Raw genomic sequence first — 17,709 nt, forward strand, 5'->3', positions numbered from 1 at the left:
TTTTTCTTTTTTCAAAATAGAAACATTTTTTTACACATTTTCATGTTGGTTTTCACAACAAATTGGGATGTCTTAAATCAATTAATATTTTGGGATTTTTTTTATAGAAAAACTAAGCATTGATTGTCTTTTGGCCAAAATTTTCTATATTTGAGAGAAAAAAACAATATCTGCAAAAAAATGTTTAATGGTGTATTAATATATAACATAAAATATTTGCTTAATTCATTGTTTTCAGAAAACTCCCAAAAAATGTTGGCCTTTCAACAACAAATATTTTTGCCACATTTGTGGCACGAAAAACAAAAATTCATCAAAAAAGTGCTCCCATTTCCATTGTATTGGACAGCAGAATGTATACATAAGTACAAAGAAATACTATTTAAAAGGTAAATATTACCTATATTTGAGTTACAAGTTCCCATAAAACATCCGTTGCTGAATCAAGTACAAAATATTGTTTTTGAATCCTGATAGCACCAAATAAAAGCAACATTTACAATCATTTTTGTTCACTTGTGGAGGCACAAGTTATGCCCATAAGTCTCCGCCCATATTGGTCATCATATCACATCATTGTGGTCAAAATGTTAAGTTTACACAATAACAAGCTTTTGCATAAAAATTTGTGAGTGACGCTGTACATCAAAACTGTCAAACTCACTTTGGTTAATACCAACTTTGTTTTTGGCCCAAAAATTTAACGTCTAGTGCCGTCAATGGCACTGAAAGATGTGAATAACAGGAAATCCATTCATTTTTCATTACTCACACTTCCATTTTGGGGTACTTTTGGTACATTTGGGATTATTTCCTATTGATTTTGAAGGAATTTTCAAGATTTTTCTTGATTGTTAGTCGGCTACTGCTAATTTTGGGGCATTTTCAGCATTTTAGTTATGTACAGTAATCCCTCGATTAGCGCGTATTCACTTATCACAAATTCACTACTTCACATTTTTTCTGCTATTAATTGTTACATTTTAGATATAATATTTAGATTTTTTTCATAATTGGATTAAAAGAACTGGATTAAAATCCCTGAATATTCAGTTTTTTAAAGATCTAAAACAATGTTTATTTTAGCTTTTTTTAAAAATATATTTTTAGATTTTACAAAATGATTTTTGAACTAAAACACAGAAAAAAATGGATTAAAAAATTACAATTATTGATTTAAAAGGGGGAAATTCAAGAAATTTAACCTACATCCATACTCTTCATTTTAATTTGATCCTAAAATATTAAGTCAGCACTCATGATTGACTTTCCCGGACCACACAAAATGATGTGGCGTACCAGATTTGGCCCGCGGGCCGCCACTTTCACACACATCATCTACATAAACCGCAATATTCGAGGGATTACTCCACATACAATTTGAATGACCTCCAAAGTCCCCCTTTAGACCCGATCGGACTCCCTAGCGGGCCACTTCCCAGCCCCAGGGCCACACCTTTGACACCTGTACTGTACACATTCACTATATGAAAATTCAGTTTGTTTTCACATTGCACTGCAGGCAAAAATATCAAATCCGATCATGCTCTCTTCTTTGTAAAATGTCATCCATCTTGTGTCAATGGCACTTTCTGGATAACAAAACATGGCCTACATTTTTCAAACGTACTAAAAAGGAAGCATCCGTTCACTCACTTTAACTCCGATATTATCCCGAGAGAGAAAGTCGTCTACTCCCAACGGGTTTTAGGAGTCTTTTTTTACGGATTTAGGATCACATTGGCAGGGTCTTCCTCCTCTTCTCGGTTCTTAAAAGTTGCATGAGCTCGTTCTAAATTTTCAATCACCTTCAGTAGCCTGATAGCGACATTCTGGTCCTGCTTTACTAAATCCACTTTACACTCAGCGCCATCTATGGATGGAACAATGATATATATTTTTTTAAATGAAGTCCAAATGAAACAATAGAGTACATATAGTAAAAAATAGGCCCAACCTGAATGAAGGTTAGAGTTGATTTCTTCTTTATTGCTTCCCATTTGATCTGCTTCTGGGATGTATTTTTTCCTACGGGTGCAAAAAAATATGACATCATAATATGAAAAATCCCTTAGAAAATTCATTAGCTCAATGGTTTATAAGAAAAATGAATGGGGGTGCAACACTGACATCTAGTGTCCAGTTTATGAACTGTAACCAAGTTAGCTCTCATGATTAGATTGGATAACATACAGTAATACATTGATATACGAGTTCAATGCGTTCCAAGCTCGTATGTCGAGACACTCGTATCTCAAATCAAAGTTTCCCATAGAAATGAACACAAAATTAATTAATTTGTTCCTACCCTGTTGAAAAAAAACTGCAAAAAAACAAGATATTATAATGGAAAAACATGTTTTTATTGGTTCTAAATCACCATCTACTAACATAGTAAAAAAATAACTATATGTAGCAGTTATGATGTTCAATACTAAAAGCTCTTATTGATTAGTTTATTGATTAATATCAATTGCCATACACAATTTCTTTGCACTACTCTTCATTGTATCTGCTTACTTTTGGACTAATTGTTGTTCCCCTTTAATTCTGAACTGACTGACGCAAAAAAACATGGAAAAAAATAAAATGCCCCACCCAGTGCTCGTACATATCTTTTCCCCGGAATGTTACTCATATCTCAAACTACTTGTATGTTGGGGCACTCGTATTTCAAGGTATTACTGCATTTAACCTAGTCTTTTTTATAGCTTTTGTATTGTCTTGTATAACAAAACTCACCTGAGTTTGTCTCTTCCTTGGAGAAGTTGTTTATAAATAGTTTGAGTCTCAACATCAGGATCAAGAGGATCACTCCAGTCCCCCAAAGTCACAGTTGAGTGAGTTCGACCGCATCCCGCCGCTTGAAAACCAATCACATACATCTATTAAAATCCTAAATAAATTACCCCGGCCTCCCAAATTGGTAGCAACCAAAAAAAACTGATGCTACCTTTACGATCCACTTGTAGGCAGCACGTCCACTTTCCCCCACGGTGTGTCCCCGGGTGGAAGGAATTGAGCATGTGATCGTTGTAGAGGCTGACTTTTCTGATGGCGGACAGCCATTGGTTCAGCTCGTTCACATTCTGTACACATTAAAAGCATTAGTGACTTTGCCAGGGGCGGAACTAATGTTGACAAGGACCTCGGGGCGAGGAGCATTAACGGGCCCCCCGAGTCGAGTGGGTGGAGCATCATGTTCAATTTTTTTACGTCCCTAAATGCTCCCTAAGCTCTGCCCCTTTACTATGACCTAAAATTTAAATCCCTATTCAATTTTTATTTTGTAACTACTCAGCACGAATACAAACAGCACTATAATATTTAGTTTTTTTTTAATAAATGGATTAAAATAACTGGATTAAAAGCCCTGAATATCCATTTTTTATGAATCTAAAATAATGTTTATTTTAGCTTTTTTAATATATTTTTAGATTTTACAAAATGATTTTTGAACTAAAAACACAGAAAAAAATGATTAAAAATGACAATTGTTGATTTAAAAGGAGGAAATTAGGAAATGTAATATACTTCTATACTCTATATTTTAATTTGATCCTAAAACAGAAAGTCTGCACTTATAATTTACTTTCTCGGGCTGCACAAAATGATGCGGCGGGCCTGATTTGGCCCCCGGGCCGCCACTTTGACACATGGTACAAGAGCGCTAGATGTCCAATCAATTTGAACTGGGAGTTCAGCAATGTTTATAAGTACTCACCTTGCACTGGATATACATGGTGCGCAGTTGCCCATCATTATCCTTGGTAACAACTTGCATCACATTCTGCTGCTGAAAGGCATTTTCATCCACCCTCTCCACCCCACATACACATTGAATGGGGATGGAAGAGCGCACCTGTAACAATTGAGCCACAAAACACAGATTAAAATCAATATAAGCAAGCTATAAAATAAAAAAAATAATAATAAGTATCCAAGCACCCTCAAATTCAAGTGGAATACATTTAATAAATCTACAACACAACTCCAAGAGATAGCCAAGGCCCCTTTTAAGTGTAAATCAGCCTTCTTCAATGACCGCTTGAGCCACAGAGAATGGTTAGATCCAAGATGGAGGAAACGGGCCATTGTTTCCAAGCCGATTTGCAACGTCATTGTGAATATGGTCCAGCTTCAATTAACCCTGGCCTTTATCCTACTCGTACAAAGCCCGTGGCTGGCTCAAAGAAACAGCACTAGCTGGTCAATGAGAGGATATGATTATCACCGGGTTTACGCACCACATGATAATAACACTCGGGATGGCCTGCTGAGGAGTTCGATCCAAAATGCGTGGGAACAAGCGGTTATATTTTGGGATGGCGACATTGGACGATGTTAAACAGAGTCATAGATGGTCTTTAAATGGCTATGATAGTCAAGTCAATATTAGGTTTAAAGCCATGGCCATAGAAGTATAGAAGATTGTCATTTAAAGGGACAGGCAACCTTTTATTATTTGTAACCTAGTGACCCATACATTTTAACAACACTGGTACTATTTTAGCCAATCCAATGCAAGTATCCCCATTATAGGAGGAGTATTCATTAAATAAAATTAAAATAGTATAGTTGGAAGCTAGTTTTTTTAGTTTTAGTGCTGTGAGTGGTAAAAGTTACTTTGTGGCCAATGTTGAGATAGTACATTTTTTACAGCGGACATGATTTAAAAGGACAGTAATCCCTCGAATATTGCGGATAATGTCAAGGATAGGCATGGAGGCATGGACAGGTTCAGTGAATTGGACATCTATTGTTGGCAATGGCAGGTAATGAGTTCATTTTGTGTCATTTTGTTGACATTTTAGGGTCAGTTTTGGATCATTTTCTATTGGTTTTGGGAGAATTTCGACATTTGTTGGTTGTTTTCTGCAGATTTGGGGGATTTTTCAGGTTACTTTCTGATAGATTGGCGAATTTTGAGGTTTCTTGGGAGCTCATTGGCTGATATTGATGATAGGTAGCGAAAGAACGATTGCACCTACCGGCCAATCAGGCGTCTTGGCGTAAGAGAGCGTTCCGGTGGTTAACCAGAAGTAGCGCTTCTTGGAGGAGAAACGAGATAGAAGCTGGCCTCCTTCCGCTTTGTGTTTATGGAGGTAGCCTTCTTTGACGATGACCGATGGGAGGAAAATGGCTCGCTGCGGGATCTCCGATACTTTGGGAAAACAGAGATAAAATCAAAAAATCATACTTGAACTTGTGCCAAACAAATCTAGGAAAAGAGCATCAAATGTCAACCTGACCTTTAAGGCAAATGTGTAGGTGTTATTGTGCTGATGGAGGATAAGAGAATTTAAAAAAAGAGGGATAACACCACTATTTTTTTTAAGTTTTTGAAATGATATGTTACTGACTATTGATGTAAATATTTCAAACCCATTTTGGCCCACTATAACATTTTGTATGGCCAGCAAAAAGGAAATTAGGTGCATTTTTCTAGCTAAAATGCAGGTATTTGTCTCTTTTAAAAGTGTTGAATATTCCAATGACCTTTTCAAAAATAAAGGAAATAACGAACAAGAACAAAAGGTCCATACTGGCTTTTGATTTTAAATTGTATCACACAATTTTGAAAACATAGGGCGGCCATATTGTTCCAGAGATTTCTACCCTTTAGGCAAAACTATACTTTACCTGTGTCGTGATCTACATCAATCAATTTGTTGAAAAAGTCCTTGACAGAAGCCACACTTTGAAGTATTATGGGATGCAATGGTTCCATCCACTGTTCCTTTCCATGTCCCAATTGGAGACCCAGGTTCCCCACACTTTGTAAAGCCTAACCAAAACAAAAGAACCCTAATTAAAAATCATCCCAATTAAAGTTTGACATTTTTTACAGTGTAGAATAGCCAACCGGACCAACTCTCATCGACCACTGCAGACAATTTACAAAGTTTAATCCTAAAAACATACAAAACTAAAAAGCTACAAACTGTTCCTTTGCTGTTTTTTGTTTTTTTTTTTCATTTGACTAAAAGTCACAGATCAAAAATCTCCCAGTGGTCAAACATGCTGCGAGGCCTTTTGTCCAGCACCCACCTGGCCGTGGGAGAGGAGGAAGTCCCTGTAACACCCCCAAGGCCCCCCCACCACCACCAGACCACCACCAATACCCCCCCCCCCCCCCTTCCCCCTCCCATCCAATCCACTCTTTGAACATACCCTCCCGGCTGCACAAAGAGTTGCTAACAAAAATAGCCTTTGGTGAAAGAGAACCCCTTGGCAACCACAGTTCAGCACCACGGACAGCGACTATGTAACCCTTACCATTACCTCCATACAAAACTATATCTTGGTTGAATGGAAACTATAATGGACTTATTTGTCCTGGTTTCTTTTGGAGCAAGAACTGATAAAGTCTTATAAATGTGTTATCATGTGTAGGGACTGTTGTACATTTGTTTCTGACTTTTGGCCTAGAATAGGGTCAATAGGAAGAGTCAATTGTCTAAGCTAAGGGTGTCAGGCTTTGTATGGGCCAGACCATTTTAGATATATAATATTTAGTTTTTTTTATTTTTATGGATTAAAAGAACTGGATTAAGAGCTCTGAATATTCAGTTTTACATAGATCTAAAACAATGTTTATTTTAGAATTTTCTATATATTTTTAGATTTTACAAAATGATTTTTGAACTAAAAACACAGAAAAAATTTATTAAAAAATCACAATTATTGATTTAAAAGAGGGAAAAATCAGGAAATTTAATATACATCTATACTCTATATTTTAATTTGATCCTAAAACAGAAAGTCAGCACTCATGATTGACTTTCTCGGGCCGCACAAAATGATGCGGCGGGCCAGATTTGGCCCCCGGGCCACTACTTTGACACCTGTGGTCTAAGATACTATTGGTAGATTCCAAGAATGTAACATTTTACCCAATCTGTTGGTTTCCTTTAGGTTTGTAAGATGTTTCATTTGTAAAATGTGCAATACTTTTATTTTTTTTTAACATTCATGCTAACAACCTGGGAAGTGATGCATTGATCTTGGACACTTCAAAACTGTGCCACAATTATATTTTATGTTTGAGCATCCCTAAACATACAAAACTGATTGCAAGAGGCTTTCCTAAACAAAGTTTAAGCACCCCATGGTCTAAAAGTCTTTTTCTTCCAAATGTACACAGTATAACGATTGTTTTTTATCGTCCATTGTACCTTGGCCAACAGTAAGAGTGTCCTACTGGTCCGTGTATCGGCATGCTGGTCTCTCAACTGGAACAGTTTTGGCGTAAGGATAGCCGGAGCAAAAAAACGCAGGAAGAAGAATCCACCAATGGCCAGGTATTTCACATCCTGTTCAACACAAAAAATGATGTACACTTAACCTACGTGACATTTAACGACATTTTGTCAAGGCGCGTTTTTCTTTACGAGCGCGCTGACCTCATTCTCGGGTTGAGCAAACTGCTCTTCCACTCGCTTGTGAAGCTGTTTGAAGGCCACCCTCATGACGGGAGGACATTGGTCCACCGAACTCACGATGGATTCCACAATCTTGGCCAAGTAGTTTTGCAGCATCCCCGCACTGTTGTCTCGCACCTCGGCCTCCGACACGGCGCCCTTAAATGAGATTCGCCTTACCGCGAGTAAAGATGTACATTAATAGTACGTGTTGCTAACCTACTTATCTTGTTTGAATACCACTTATTCATTATGTTGACGACTACTTATTCATTATGTTGACTACTACTTATTTATTAGGTTGACTACTACTTATTTATTAGGTTGACTACTACTTATGTATTATGTTGACTACTACTTATGTATTATGTTGACTACTACTTATGTATTATGTTGAATACTGCTTATTTATTATGTTGACTACTGCTTATTTATTATGTTGATTACTGCTTATTTATTATGTTGATTACTGCTTATTTATTATGTTGACTACTACTTATGTATTATGTTGACTACTACTTATGTATTATGTTGACTACTACTTATGTATTATGTTGACTACTACTTATGTATTATGTTGACTACTACTTATGTATTATGTTGACTACTACTTATATAGTATATTGACTACTACTTATATAGTATATTGACTACTACTTATATAGTATGTTGACTACTACTTATATAGTATGTTGACTACTACTTATGTATTATGTTGACTACTACTTATGTATTATGTTGACTACTACTTATTTATTATGTTGACTACTACTTATATAGTATTTTGACTACTACTTATTTATTATGTTGACTAAGACTTAATTATTATATTGACTACTATTTATTCATTATATTGATCAATATTTATTTATTATGTTGACTACTACTTATTTATTATATTGACTACTACGTACTTATTATACTGACTACTACTTATATAGTATTTTGACTACTACTTATTTATTATGTTGACTAAGACTTAATTATTATATTGACTACTATTTATTCATTATATTGATCAATATTTATTTATTATGTTGACTACTACTTATTTATTATATTGACTACTACGTACTTATTATACTGACTACTACTTATGTATTATGTTGACTACTGCTTATTTATTATGTTGATTACTGCTTATTTATTATGTTGACTACTACTTATGTATTATGTTGACTACTACTTATGTATTATGTTGACCACTACTTATATAGTATATTGACTACTACTTATATAGTATGTTGACTACTACTTATATAGTATGTTGACTACTACTTATATAGTATGTTGACTACTACTTATATAGTATGTTGACTACTACTTATTTATTATGTTGACTACTACTTATTTATTATGTTGACTACGACTTATTTATTATATTGACTACTATTTATTCATTATATTGATCGATATTTATTTATTATACTGACTACTAATTTATTATGTTGACTACAACTTATTTATTATGTTGACTACTACCTATTTATTATGTTGATTACCTAATTATTTATTTTATGAATATTCAGGGCTTTTAATCCACTTATTTAATCCATTTATTTAAAAAAAAATCTAAATATTATGTTTAAAATACACGTTTGAAGTCTTGAACTGGCTGCTTTGTGTTTTCCAAGCCATCCGGCACAAACATAGGTGACAAAGTTGCACTGGGGTACCACTGTATCTTTAAAAATGACACGCACGACTACTGTAAGTATTGTTAGACCCCGGCTCTCGTCATAGATTGACATCTCAGGGGGCTGGCGGCAGTTGCCTAGCAACAACCACCCTCATCTGACATTTCATTCTCAGATTTGTATATTTGTCTCGAGTGTAAAATAAGTGTGTGGCCACCTAAATTCTACAGTAAAGCTAAATAAACAGAGTCAAAATTACCTTGTGTGATTCATGTCAATTTTACAGGGATCCAGTTCAATATACTTCTTCTCATCAAAAATCCGGTTGATGATGGGCTTCAAGACTTCGTGTAAATACAGCATGCCGACAGCCTGAAAGAAGTTTTTGGAGGACAAAATCTATATTTTGCAGGTAAGAACTAATATTGTAAGACTTTAATGTAGTTGTACATTTAGGAAGATGCAAAAGGTTGAAATTGAAAGAATGACTTACCTTCATGAACTGTTCCATGGCTTTGGATGCCAGCGAGTTGGAACGAAATAACGTGTTTGGGTCAGCTAAAGTGGAAAGATTTAAAATAATAATCAAAATAAATAGCAAGGAATAGGAACAAATGAGTTCAAATTTGACAAAAATTCAAGCACAAAAGCACAATAACGAGTAAAATTAATTATTTTTGCGGTGTTAGTTGGAAAATTATGGCTTTCCGTCATTCAAATCATCATATCATTATTCATATATATACATATATACACACTTATTTATTTATTAACTTATTTATGACCTATTTATGTCTAAAATGTCTTTTTCTGTGTCTGTATTCTCACCCTCTTACTACCGTGACAATAAAATTTCCATTTATCACAACTGCCAAAAAACTACAAATATTTACTACGCTAATCTTTACCCAAAACTACAAAAATCCCCCCAAAAAAATTAACCAAAAAAAATTCTAAACGTACGATTTATCCCAAACACAAATAATTTCATATTAATCACAAAATGTACGGTCTCAAATCATATTATAAGTTTCAACCTACTAGTTTGGTTAACCTCATGGCTGTTGAGATAATCCAAAAAGGGAACCACCAAGCCTTGACCCAAGTAGATCTTCACCAGAGTCATGGCCACATCTTGCCGGCTCTCCACCGTGGTGACGTCCTCCAGCATACTCAAAGCACTACTTTCCTCCATCTAAACCAAAAAAATGTCCCCCTATTACGTCCTCAAACAAAAACAAACCCGCTAAATAACCACAAAAACAACAAAAGTTTCTCACCTCAGGAGGGGAAATAACAGATTCCACTAGAAGATCAAGAAGAGGCCGATAGTACAAAGAAGGCAAAATCTGATCCTCCACCAAACGTACTTTCAGGCGCAGTGCCCCCAACTTGCCACTAGAGGGACGGAAATTATTTAGTGAAAGAAATGAGTTATCATGTTGACCGTTTGTTATCCTCACCCATCATCGACTTCGTTGTTTCCCAATGGTAGCAGACGAAACCAGCTCTCCAGTAAAGGAGTTTTGCGTAAACAGGAGGAAGGAATTTCCACCTGCAGAATTCAGAAGTTAATAAAACGTATAACAAAAGAAATGGAGATAATGCCATGTTTTTAGGTCTTGGAAAACAGGTTTTAAACTCGATTTCTTTCTCCAGGCACATTCATGTCAACTCAATCCGTTTATTTTCAACCCCAAAAATTCACTTACACGGGCCGGATCGGACTCTAAGGCACAGGTGTCAAAGTGGCGGCCCGGGGGCCAAATCTGGCCCGCCGCATCATTTTTTTGTGGCCCGGGAAAGTAAATCATGAGTGCTGACTTTCTGTTTTAGGATTAAATTCAAAATTTTGAGTATAGATGTATATTACATTTCCTGATTTTCCCCCTTTTAAATTAATAATTGTCATTTTTAATCATTTTTTCTGCGTTTTTAGTTCAAAAATCATTTTGTGAAATCTAAAAATATATTTAAAAAAAGCTAAAATATACATTGTTTTAGATCTATAAAAAACGGAATATTCAGGGATTTTGATCCAGTTCTTTTAATCCATTTCTAAAAAAAAAATCAAAATATTATATCTAAAATAGTCCAGCCCACGTGAAATCAAGTTGACGTTTAAGCAGCCCGCGACCCAACCCGAGTCTGACACCCTTGCTCTAGTGTACCACTTCTGGCCCACGCACTGCATGTTTGACACCACCCTTTCAATATTTTGAAAGATTTTTTTCCTCACCTTTCCCAAAAAGTCATTTTTTCCCACCATGTCCCAGTCCCAGACCTCAACGACAACAGTTCCCTCTTCATTGAGCTCTTCCGGTTTGAAATCCAGCTCCAAGGTTTCTTCCCAGTGAGGGAAACGTGTCTTCTTAATGATCTGCAAAAACAAAAAAACAGGGCGAAACCTCTCAAAATCAACTTCCATCTTTTTTTTTATTCCTACCCTACAAAACTAAAGCTCACCGACGTCTCTGCACTGCGATTTTTGTAAATAACTCTGGCAAATGGGTCGGATGTTCCAGAAAGATCTCTTGGGGCTAAATCTCTAAAATGAGAGTCACACAACAGACACCATTTTGTACACAATAAACCACACACTAGGATTAGCATAATAACAAAAACAACAACAATAACAAGGTCAGGATTGCATTTTAAGGTCATTTCCTCATTTGCAAGGACATGATGATCACATCTGATGATGCTAATGATGCTAATACCTAGCTTCGATCACATCGCATCGCAAGACGATCTTGTCCGTGTACTTTTGCAGTTGTAGAGTCAGATGGATTTCTCCCTGGACTTCTTCATCTGGGTTAACCCTCGTCAGGTTTATCCAACTGTCCAGGACTGGTTGTTACACACAGAAGAAAAAAATGGCGGATTTAAAGAACTATATATGCGCGAAAACATGTACTATGTTAGTAATAATAGGGGTGACCCTACTTTGCGTTTTTTTTTTCATTATCGCGACCACGTCTGGTCGAAATTATCCGCAATATTCGAGGGATTACTGTAGTTTTAAAACATGTCCGCTGTAAAAAATGTACTTATTCTATCTACATTGGCCACAAAATAACTATTTCCACTAACAACACTGAAACTAAAGTGTGTTTGTTGTTTGTTTTAGAGAATCCTGAAAAAAAATAATTTACTAGCCAAAATAATAACAAACTAAGTAAAATAATAATGATTTTTTTATCATTTTATGTTCCCTTTTGATCAGAAATTTGTCATTTTGTTGTTTGAATGACGACAGGAAAATTAGTTCGTTAATAATTACACCTTCTGCCCTCTAGTGGAAGAGCATTTAATTGATAAGCCCATCACTATTTGTTGCTGACATAGAAGAAACTATTTGAATTTTAAGTGTTTTTTTTTATGTTTTAACCATTTTCTGTTTGGAATTGGATGTTTCCTCAATATTTTTTGGTGTTCTCACGCATAAGCGAGGTAAATTACACATTTCATACACATTAAGAAAACATTCCCAGAGTTTTGGGGTCTATAAAACTAAAAAAAACATTTCAAACTCATGACCATTTGACCTCTGACCTTTAGTCATGCTCCTTCCCACTCATGTCATACCTTTAGTTTGGGATCCAATGGCTTCTTTGGTCAAAGATATTTTGCCAATCACATCATCGTGGCTGTCGAAAAAGATAAAAATCGATAAAACGCCAATCAAAAATCTTGACCCGCATATAAGACGACTATTTTTTTTAACACGAACAACATTTTAAAAACGTAAAAACTGCATTTGGCTCTTTTCCAAAAACTACATGAGACTCAAACCCGGATTTCCAAGAATACATTTCACCGTAAATCAAACATATGAATGATTTATGAATGTTGTATTGCTAATATTTATGCTTTCATAACTTTACCCAAAAGTATCTTCATCCATGACATGGAAGGAGAGTGAATGGAAACCAGTTGGGAGGTGAAGTGTATACTCTTCACCCCAGAATGGATTCAGGTTCTTCCACACGGTAGCAGTCCTGAACCCAAATATAAATATGTATCTACCAAAAAATTTACTCCATAACAAAGAAATAAGCATAAATACTGTCAATTTTGAGTATTATATGGATTGACAGGCAGCAAAAATACACTTAATAGTATTGTTGTATGGACTAATCGGCCTATAATGTAAGATAGAAATATCTACAATAGATTTTTTTATGCTCTGTAACTCAATTGTTGGCCAACAAAAAAGATGACTAAAAAAAAAAATAATAATAATCTACCGTATTTTCACGACTATAAGGTGCACCGCATTATAAGGCGCACCCTCAATGAATGACATTTTTTCCATATATAAGGCGCACTGTATTATAAGGCGCACTGTTTATTTTGGAGAAAATGTAAGACTTTTAAGTGCGCCTTATAGTCGTGAAAATACGGTAATTGCTATTGACTACCAGGTATGAAGCACAGTCACTACTTTACAGTCACCTCTAGAGCCAGCCATTGTTGATGTTCTGGATTTTTTTGTATAAAATCTTGCAGTGGGGGGGAGGAGCTATATGATGGAAGATTTTGTAAACTAAGATGGCATCTGCATATTTAACAGTATTGTTTCAGTTCAGGCCTTTGTGTTTTTTTAATGTCCGACAGTGGTGGTTTTTCGTTTTTGGTTTTCTGTTTTTTTTCCATATATAAGGCACACTGGATTATTAGGCGCACTGTCTATTTTGGAGAACATTTAAGACTTTTAAGTGCTCCTCATAGTCGTGAAAATACGGTAATCGTGAAACAGTCGACATAAAAACTGAAATTAACCAATCCAATGGGCTGTAATTACTAGCCAAAAAAACATGGATTAACTGCATTAAATATCTCCTCAACATAGCAAAACAAAAGCCATTATTAACTAAACCCGAGTACAGTCATCATCCAATTTGCACAGAAGGAGCAACATTGAGTGTAAGACGTGGGCGTTTTGCTGTGAAATGCCAAGTTTTTTTGCCAATTCGACCAGCTGGGACAATTATTCGTGACTTCAACTTGATTTTATCTCAAATTCACTACATTGTGGTGCAGATGGAGGCCACATTGACTTTAAAAATTTGACAGATGGGCGGAGTCATCACAAGATACGATAACGTATAAAAAAGTGCATCCGTTAACAGTACATATGAAACATAAACAGAAAAAAAGGACTCATCACTCATCATTAAAGTAAAAAGTATAAAGTAAAAGGAATGTATTAAGAAATATTAAAATGTCATTTTAAAAAGATAGAGGTGCTGTAAAACACGAAAAACTAATAAGAGTGGACACAGCTACTGCCACTGGTTTACGCGTGATGGCGCCATCTTGGGGAAAAATATTTGGACAACGTCGGTGGGCCGGATTAAAAAGGCTAATGGGCCATATGTGGCCCGCGAGCCATAGTTTGCCCATGTCTGGTATAGCTGCATGCATGTAACTACTGATGCATTCTCTCCATGGTTACCTACAGGTCTTTTAAAGGCCAGACCAGTATCAGGTTCTCTTTTATGGAAGGGGCCAAGGTGTACCCACCCTGATCACAATATCTCCTCCACATGTCACAAGTGTGTAAACTAACATAAAAAAAACAGGTAAAAAATGTAGTTTTTTTTATATAAATTGCAACTTACCTGGCCACAACTTCATTGTCAACTTTGACTATGCAATAAGGATCGCTGCTTCCCGACCTTGAAATGGAAAAATACTATAGATAATACATACAATAATACATTTAAGATGGTGGTGACTTATTAACATCAGATCATTTCAATTTATATATTACAAAATAGAAGAAAAAACATTTTACATCTTCAGGAATATTCTTATGGATATACAATCACCTTACATTGACATTTTTTGTAACATAAAATATAAAGACTTGCACTATTTTAGGTATTACTTACACGTCTTTGGCTGGGAGGTTCCTGCCCTCGACGATGCGAAAATACAATGATGTGTTTTTTGCCATTTTGGCGAAGAGTCAGCAAAGAATCCAAGCTTCTCCCATGTGCGCTGTCCCTGGTCCAAACGTTTTTCTCCTCTTCATGTCACCGCACCTTGAGCGCGCAAGACGCACGCGCACGTCGTTCCACGCACGCGCACGCACGCTCGCGTGCATCTAATATTGGATCCATCCACTGTCACAGCCCAGCGTCGTCTCACACGAGTCTAATTTATGATTATTATTATCATAATGTATGTTTTTCTATTTTTTTAATGCAAAACCAGGCCAAATATATAAACAAAGCCTTTCTTAAACATTTCATATCACCTTTTTTTGTAGCTTTTTCAACGTACTCCAACCGTACTGTTTCATCTCATTGCATTTATATACATTTGGTACAAAATGGGAGATGAAAATGCGGATTTTAGACAACAACGCCCAAAGCATTTCCTTTGTTGAGTATGTGCCACCTGGCGGAGTAACGCAGAAACTGCAAGCTAGTTTGACTTTTAAGCAGGCATCTTAAAGGGCAACAATCTTGGGTCCTTTTCAACTAGTGAGCGCTTCGGAGCTAACATGCCAAAAAGGCATCACCGAGTTATTATATTTTCTGCCGGAATTCCATTAAATCGAGTCCAATAAATTATCATTATATATTATCTCCTTGAGTAATCTAGTATGTGTTAAATTATTAAAGTTGTTATGATCTGTATTAATTAGAAGATGGATGGCTGTCCTCCAGTAACTGATGGAGATCCAACAAAACAACAACAACGACATTACTACCTTTTGTCAGAGCTACAGATATTAGCAAAAGAATTACCAAGGTAAATATTAATATTATTTGTATATTTTTCCTCAGCATTTTTTGCCTTGACCAAAACTTTCTTGTTTACTACTACTCGTAACTCAAATAACCATGCATGTGTTCAACAATGCACAATTTTGCAATCCTACTCGTATACCAAACGCCGGAATTAAGACAAAAATATACATGGACTATTGTGTACTCGTAAAACAATTGAGAAGTACTTTTATGATTTATGTTTTTGCACTGTACTTCATAGTATTTCTACACATTAGCTAGTCAGTTTTGACATATGAGTAGGGTAGCTTCACATAATTCATGGTCTAATTGAATCCTGTAATTAGCCTATTAGTGGCATTTTTTACAGGTGGAGAAAAGTTATTTACTTGTTTTTCATTGCATACTGACCGATTTTGTTGCTAATGTTGTTTACACTAATAAACAAGGTATTTTTTATTGTTTTTTTGAGCAGCTCCTTCCAACAACGAATGTCCTACAGCACACTTGGCGATTTGGCGTTGGCCCTCATCGATGGAACAGTTTACGCTATAGCGCAGGAACTTCTTGACATTCAGCATCTGACAGAGAAAAATCTTTACAGGCAGAGACAAAACTTGCATGGTGAACACCAAGGTTGGTTTTCTAATCCCATTTCCTGAACTTTAGTGCGTGCACGTTACTTTTAAATCTCACAACATACCTTAATGTACAGCCCTCAAGCAAGATATAGCAAGAAAGCACAAGGAATCACTGTTGTCATGCAAGTCTCACAACTTGCCACTGCTTCGGTCCAATCAGCAAGCAGAACAGGAGGTAAAGGCTTTTTTCTTTAAAAAACGACATAGTATAGTAAGGGTTTTTGTTTTCATTAAAGGCACTGGAAATCCGTGTGCGAGAGGAACAAAGAATGATGGATAAGAAGATTGTGTCCGAGATGGACCAAAAAGTAACAGACCAACAGAATACTCTAGAAAAAGCTGGAGTTCCTGGGTTTTATGTCACGGCAAATCCCCAGGTTTGCAGCAAAATCTTGTTATTGGCAGTAATAATCAAGAAGAAATAATTTATTGGATTTTTTTTTCAGGAGCTGACCATGCAGATGAATTTACTTGAGTTAATTTTGAAGCTTCAACAGAAGGAATCTCAGTCTGGATATCTATGAGAAAGATATGTGAAAGAGGGAAGTATTTTTGTTGTGTATTTATTTGAATGAAATTAGTTAAGATAGTCCTATGTCTATATTTTGTTTTTTATTTAGATTTTGGTGAATATGCATCCAACTTAAAGAGAACATTAGATATGCTTGTTAAACATGAAACTATTTATTTGACTGCATATGAATGGATGATTGGAATAAGGTTTTGTTTGTGAGCATATTAAATCTTTATTTTCAGCATAAGTCTTGAATTTAAATAGTCAAATATTGAATCTCTGAGTCTTTAAACTTAGAGATTCATATACTTAAACATGCTTATTTTGTACATGCGTTGTCTTTAAAACTGTTAAATTTAAAAGAAAAACATGGGAAAGGAATGTCAGCCATTTTGGCTCAAGTTCTAAATTGGTTATTTTACATATGTAAACAAACTTTCTGGTTTCCATGTTTACCACACCTCAAAATGTGTACAAATGTAAGCATTTGTCCTGCAATTTCCTGGCAATTATTTCACAATGTCCCCTGCCTATAGTTTCCTGGGATAAGCTTCAGCACCCCTGCGAGCATCGCTGCAAAAAATGAATAAAAAGGGAAGCATTTGTGCTCTTTGTTAGGATCATCACTGCAGCACAGAACAGCTGTGCAGTAAGCGCACCTGAAAACATTTAAAGCCAAATTTATTTTTATTTATATTAACCAAATGAGTTCAGGAATAATATATATATATATTTTTTAATTATTAT

The 17,709-nt window shown here is 35.6% G+C and overlaps 2 protein-coding genes and 1 long non-coding RNA gene across 3 annotated transcripts; 2 read left to right on the top strand and 1 right to left on the bottom strand.

The window, feature by feature from the left end:
• Window positions 1–1,192: 1,192 nt before the first annotated feature.
• Window positions 1,193–15,109, bottom strand: rasal1a (RAS protein activator like 1a (GAP1 like)). Its single transcript, XM_077714951.1, has 21 exons — window positions 14,962–15,109; window positions 14,689–14,745; window positions 12,949–13,062; window positions 12,650–12,711; window positions 11,782–11,911; window positions 11,528–11,609; window positions 11,301–11,441; window positions 10,525–10,616; window positions 10,342–10,459; window positions 10,103–10,256; window positions 9,555–9,619; window positions 9,321–9,433; window positions 7,407–7,599; window positions 7,179–7,316; window positions 5,644–5,788; window positions 4,992–5,164; window positions 3,725–3,862; window positions 2,954–3,089; window positions 2,743–2,863; window positions 1,958–2,028; window positions 1,193–1,873 (listed from the first exon to the last, which is right to left on the bottom strand). The coding sequence occupies exons 1-21, from the start codon at window positions 15,024–15,026 to the stop codon at window positions 1,722–1,724; spliced, it is 2,460 nt and encodes an 819-aa protein (XP_077571077.1). The 5' UTR covers window positions 15,027–15,109; the 3' UTR covers window positions 1,193–1,721.
• LOC144195366 (uncharacterized) lies at window positions 7,186–14,645 on the top strand. Its single transcript, XR_013326082.1, has 3 exons — window positions 7,186–7,304; window positions 9,348–9,473; window positions 14,529–14,645. It is a non-coding gene; the product is annotated as an uncharacterized LOC144195366 (long non-coding RNA).
• Window positions 15,110–15,531: 422 nt separating the features above from the next.
• On the top strand, window positions 15,532–17,209 carry dgcr6 (DiGeorge syndrome critical region gene 6). Its single transcript, XM_077715276.1, has 5 exons — window positions 15,532–15,829; window positions 16,283–16,443; window positions 16,523–16,623; window positions 16,685–16,825; window positions 16,895–17,209. Exons 1-5 carry the CDS (start codon window positions 15,726–15,728, stop codon window positions 16,970–16,972), a joined length of 585 nt encoding a protein of 194 aa, XP_077571402.1. The 5' UTR covers window positions 15,532–15,725; the 3' UTR covers window positions 16,973–17,209.
• Window positions 17,210–17,709: the final 500 nt, after the last annotated feature.

The sequence above is a fragment of the Stigmatopora nigra genome, chromosome 4, assembly GCF_051989575.1.
Source record: "Stigmatopora nigra isolate UIUO_SnigA chromosome 4, RoL_Snig_1.1, whole genome shotgun sequence".
NCBI lineage: Eukaryota > Metazoa > Chordata > Actinopteri > Syngnathiformes > Syngnathidae > Stigmatopora > Stigmatopora nigra.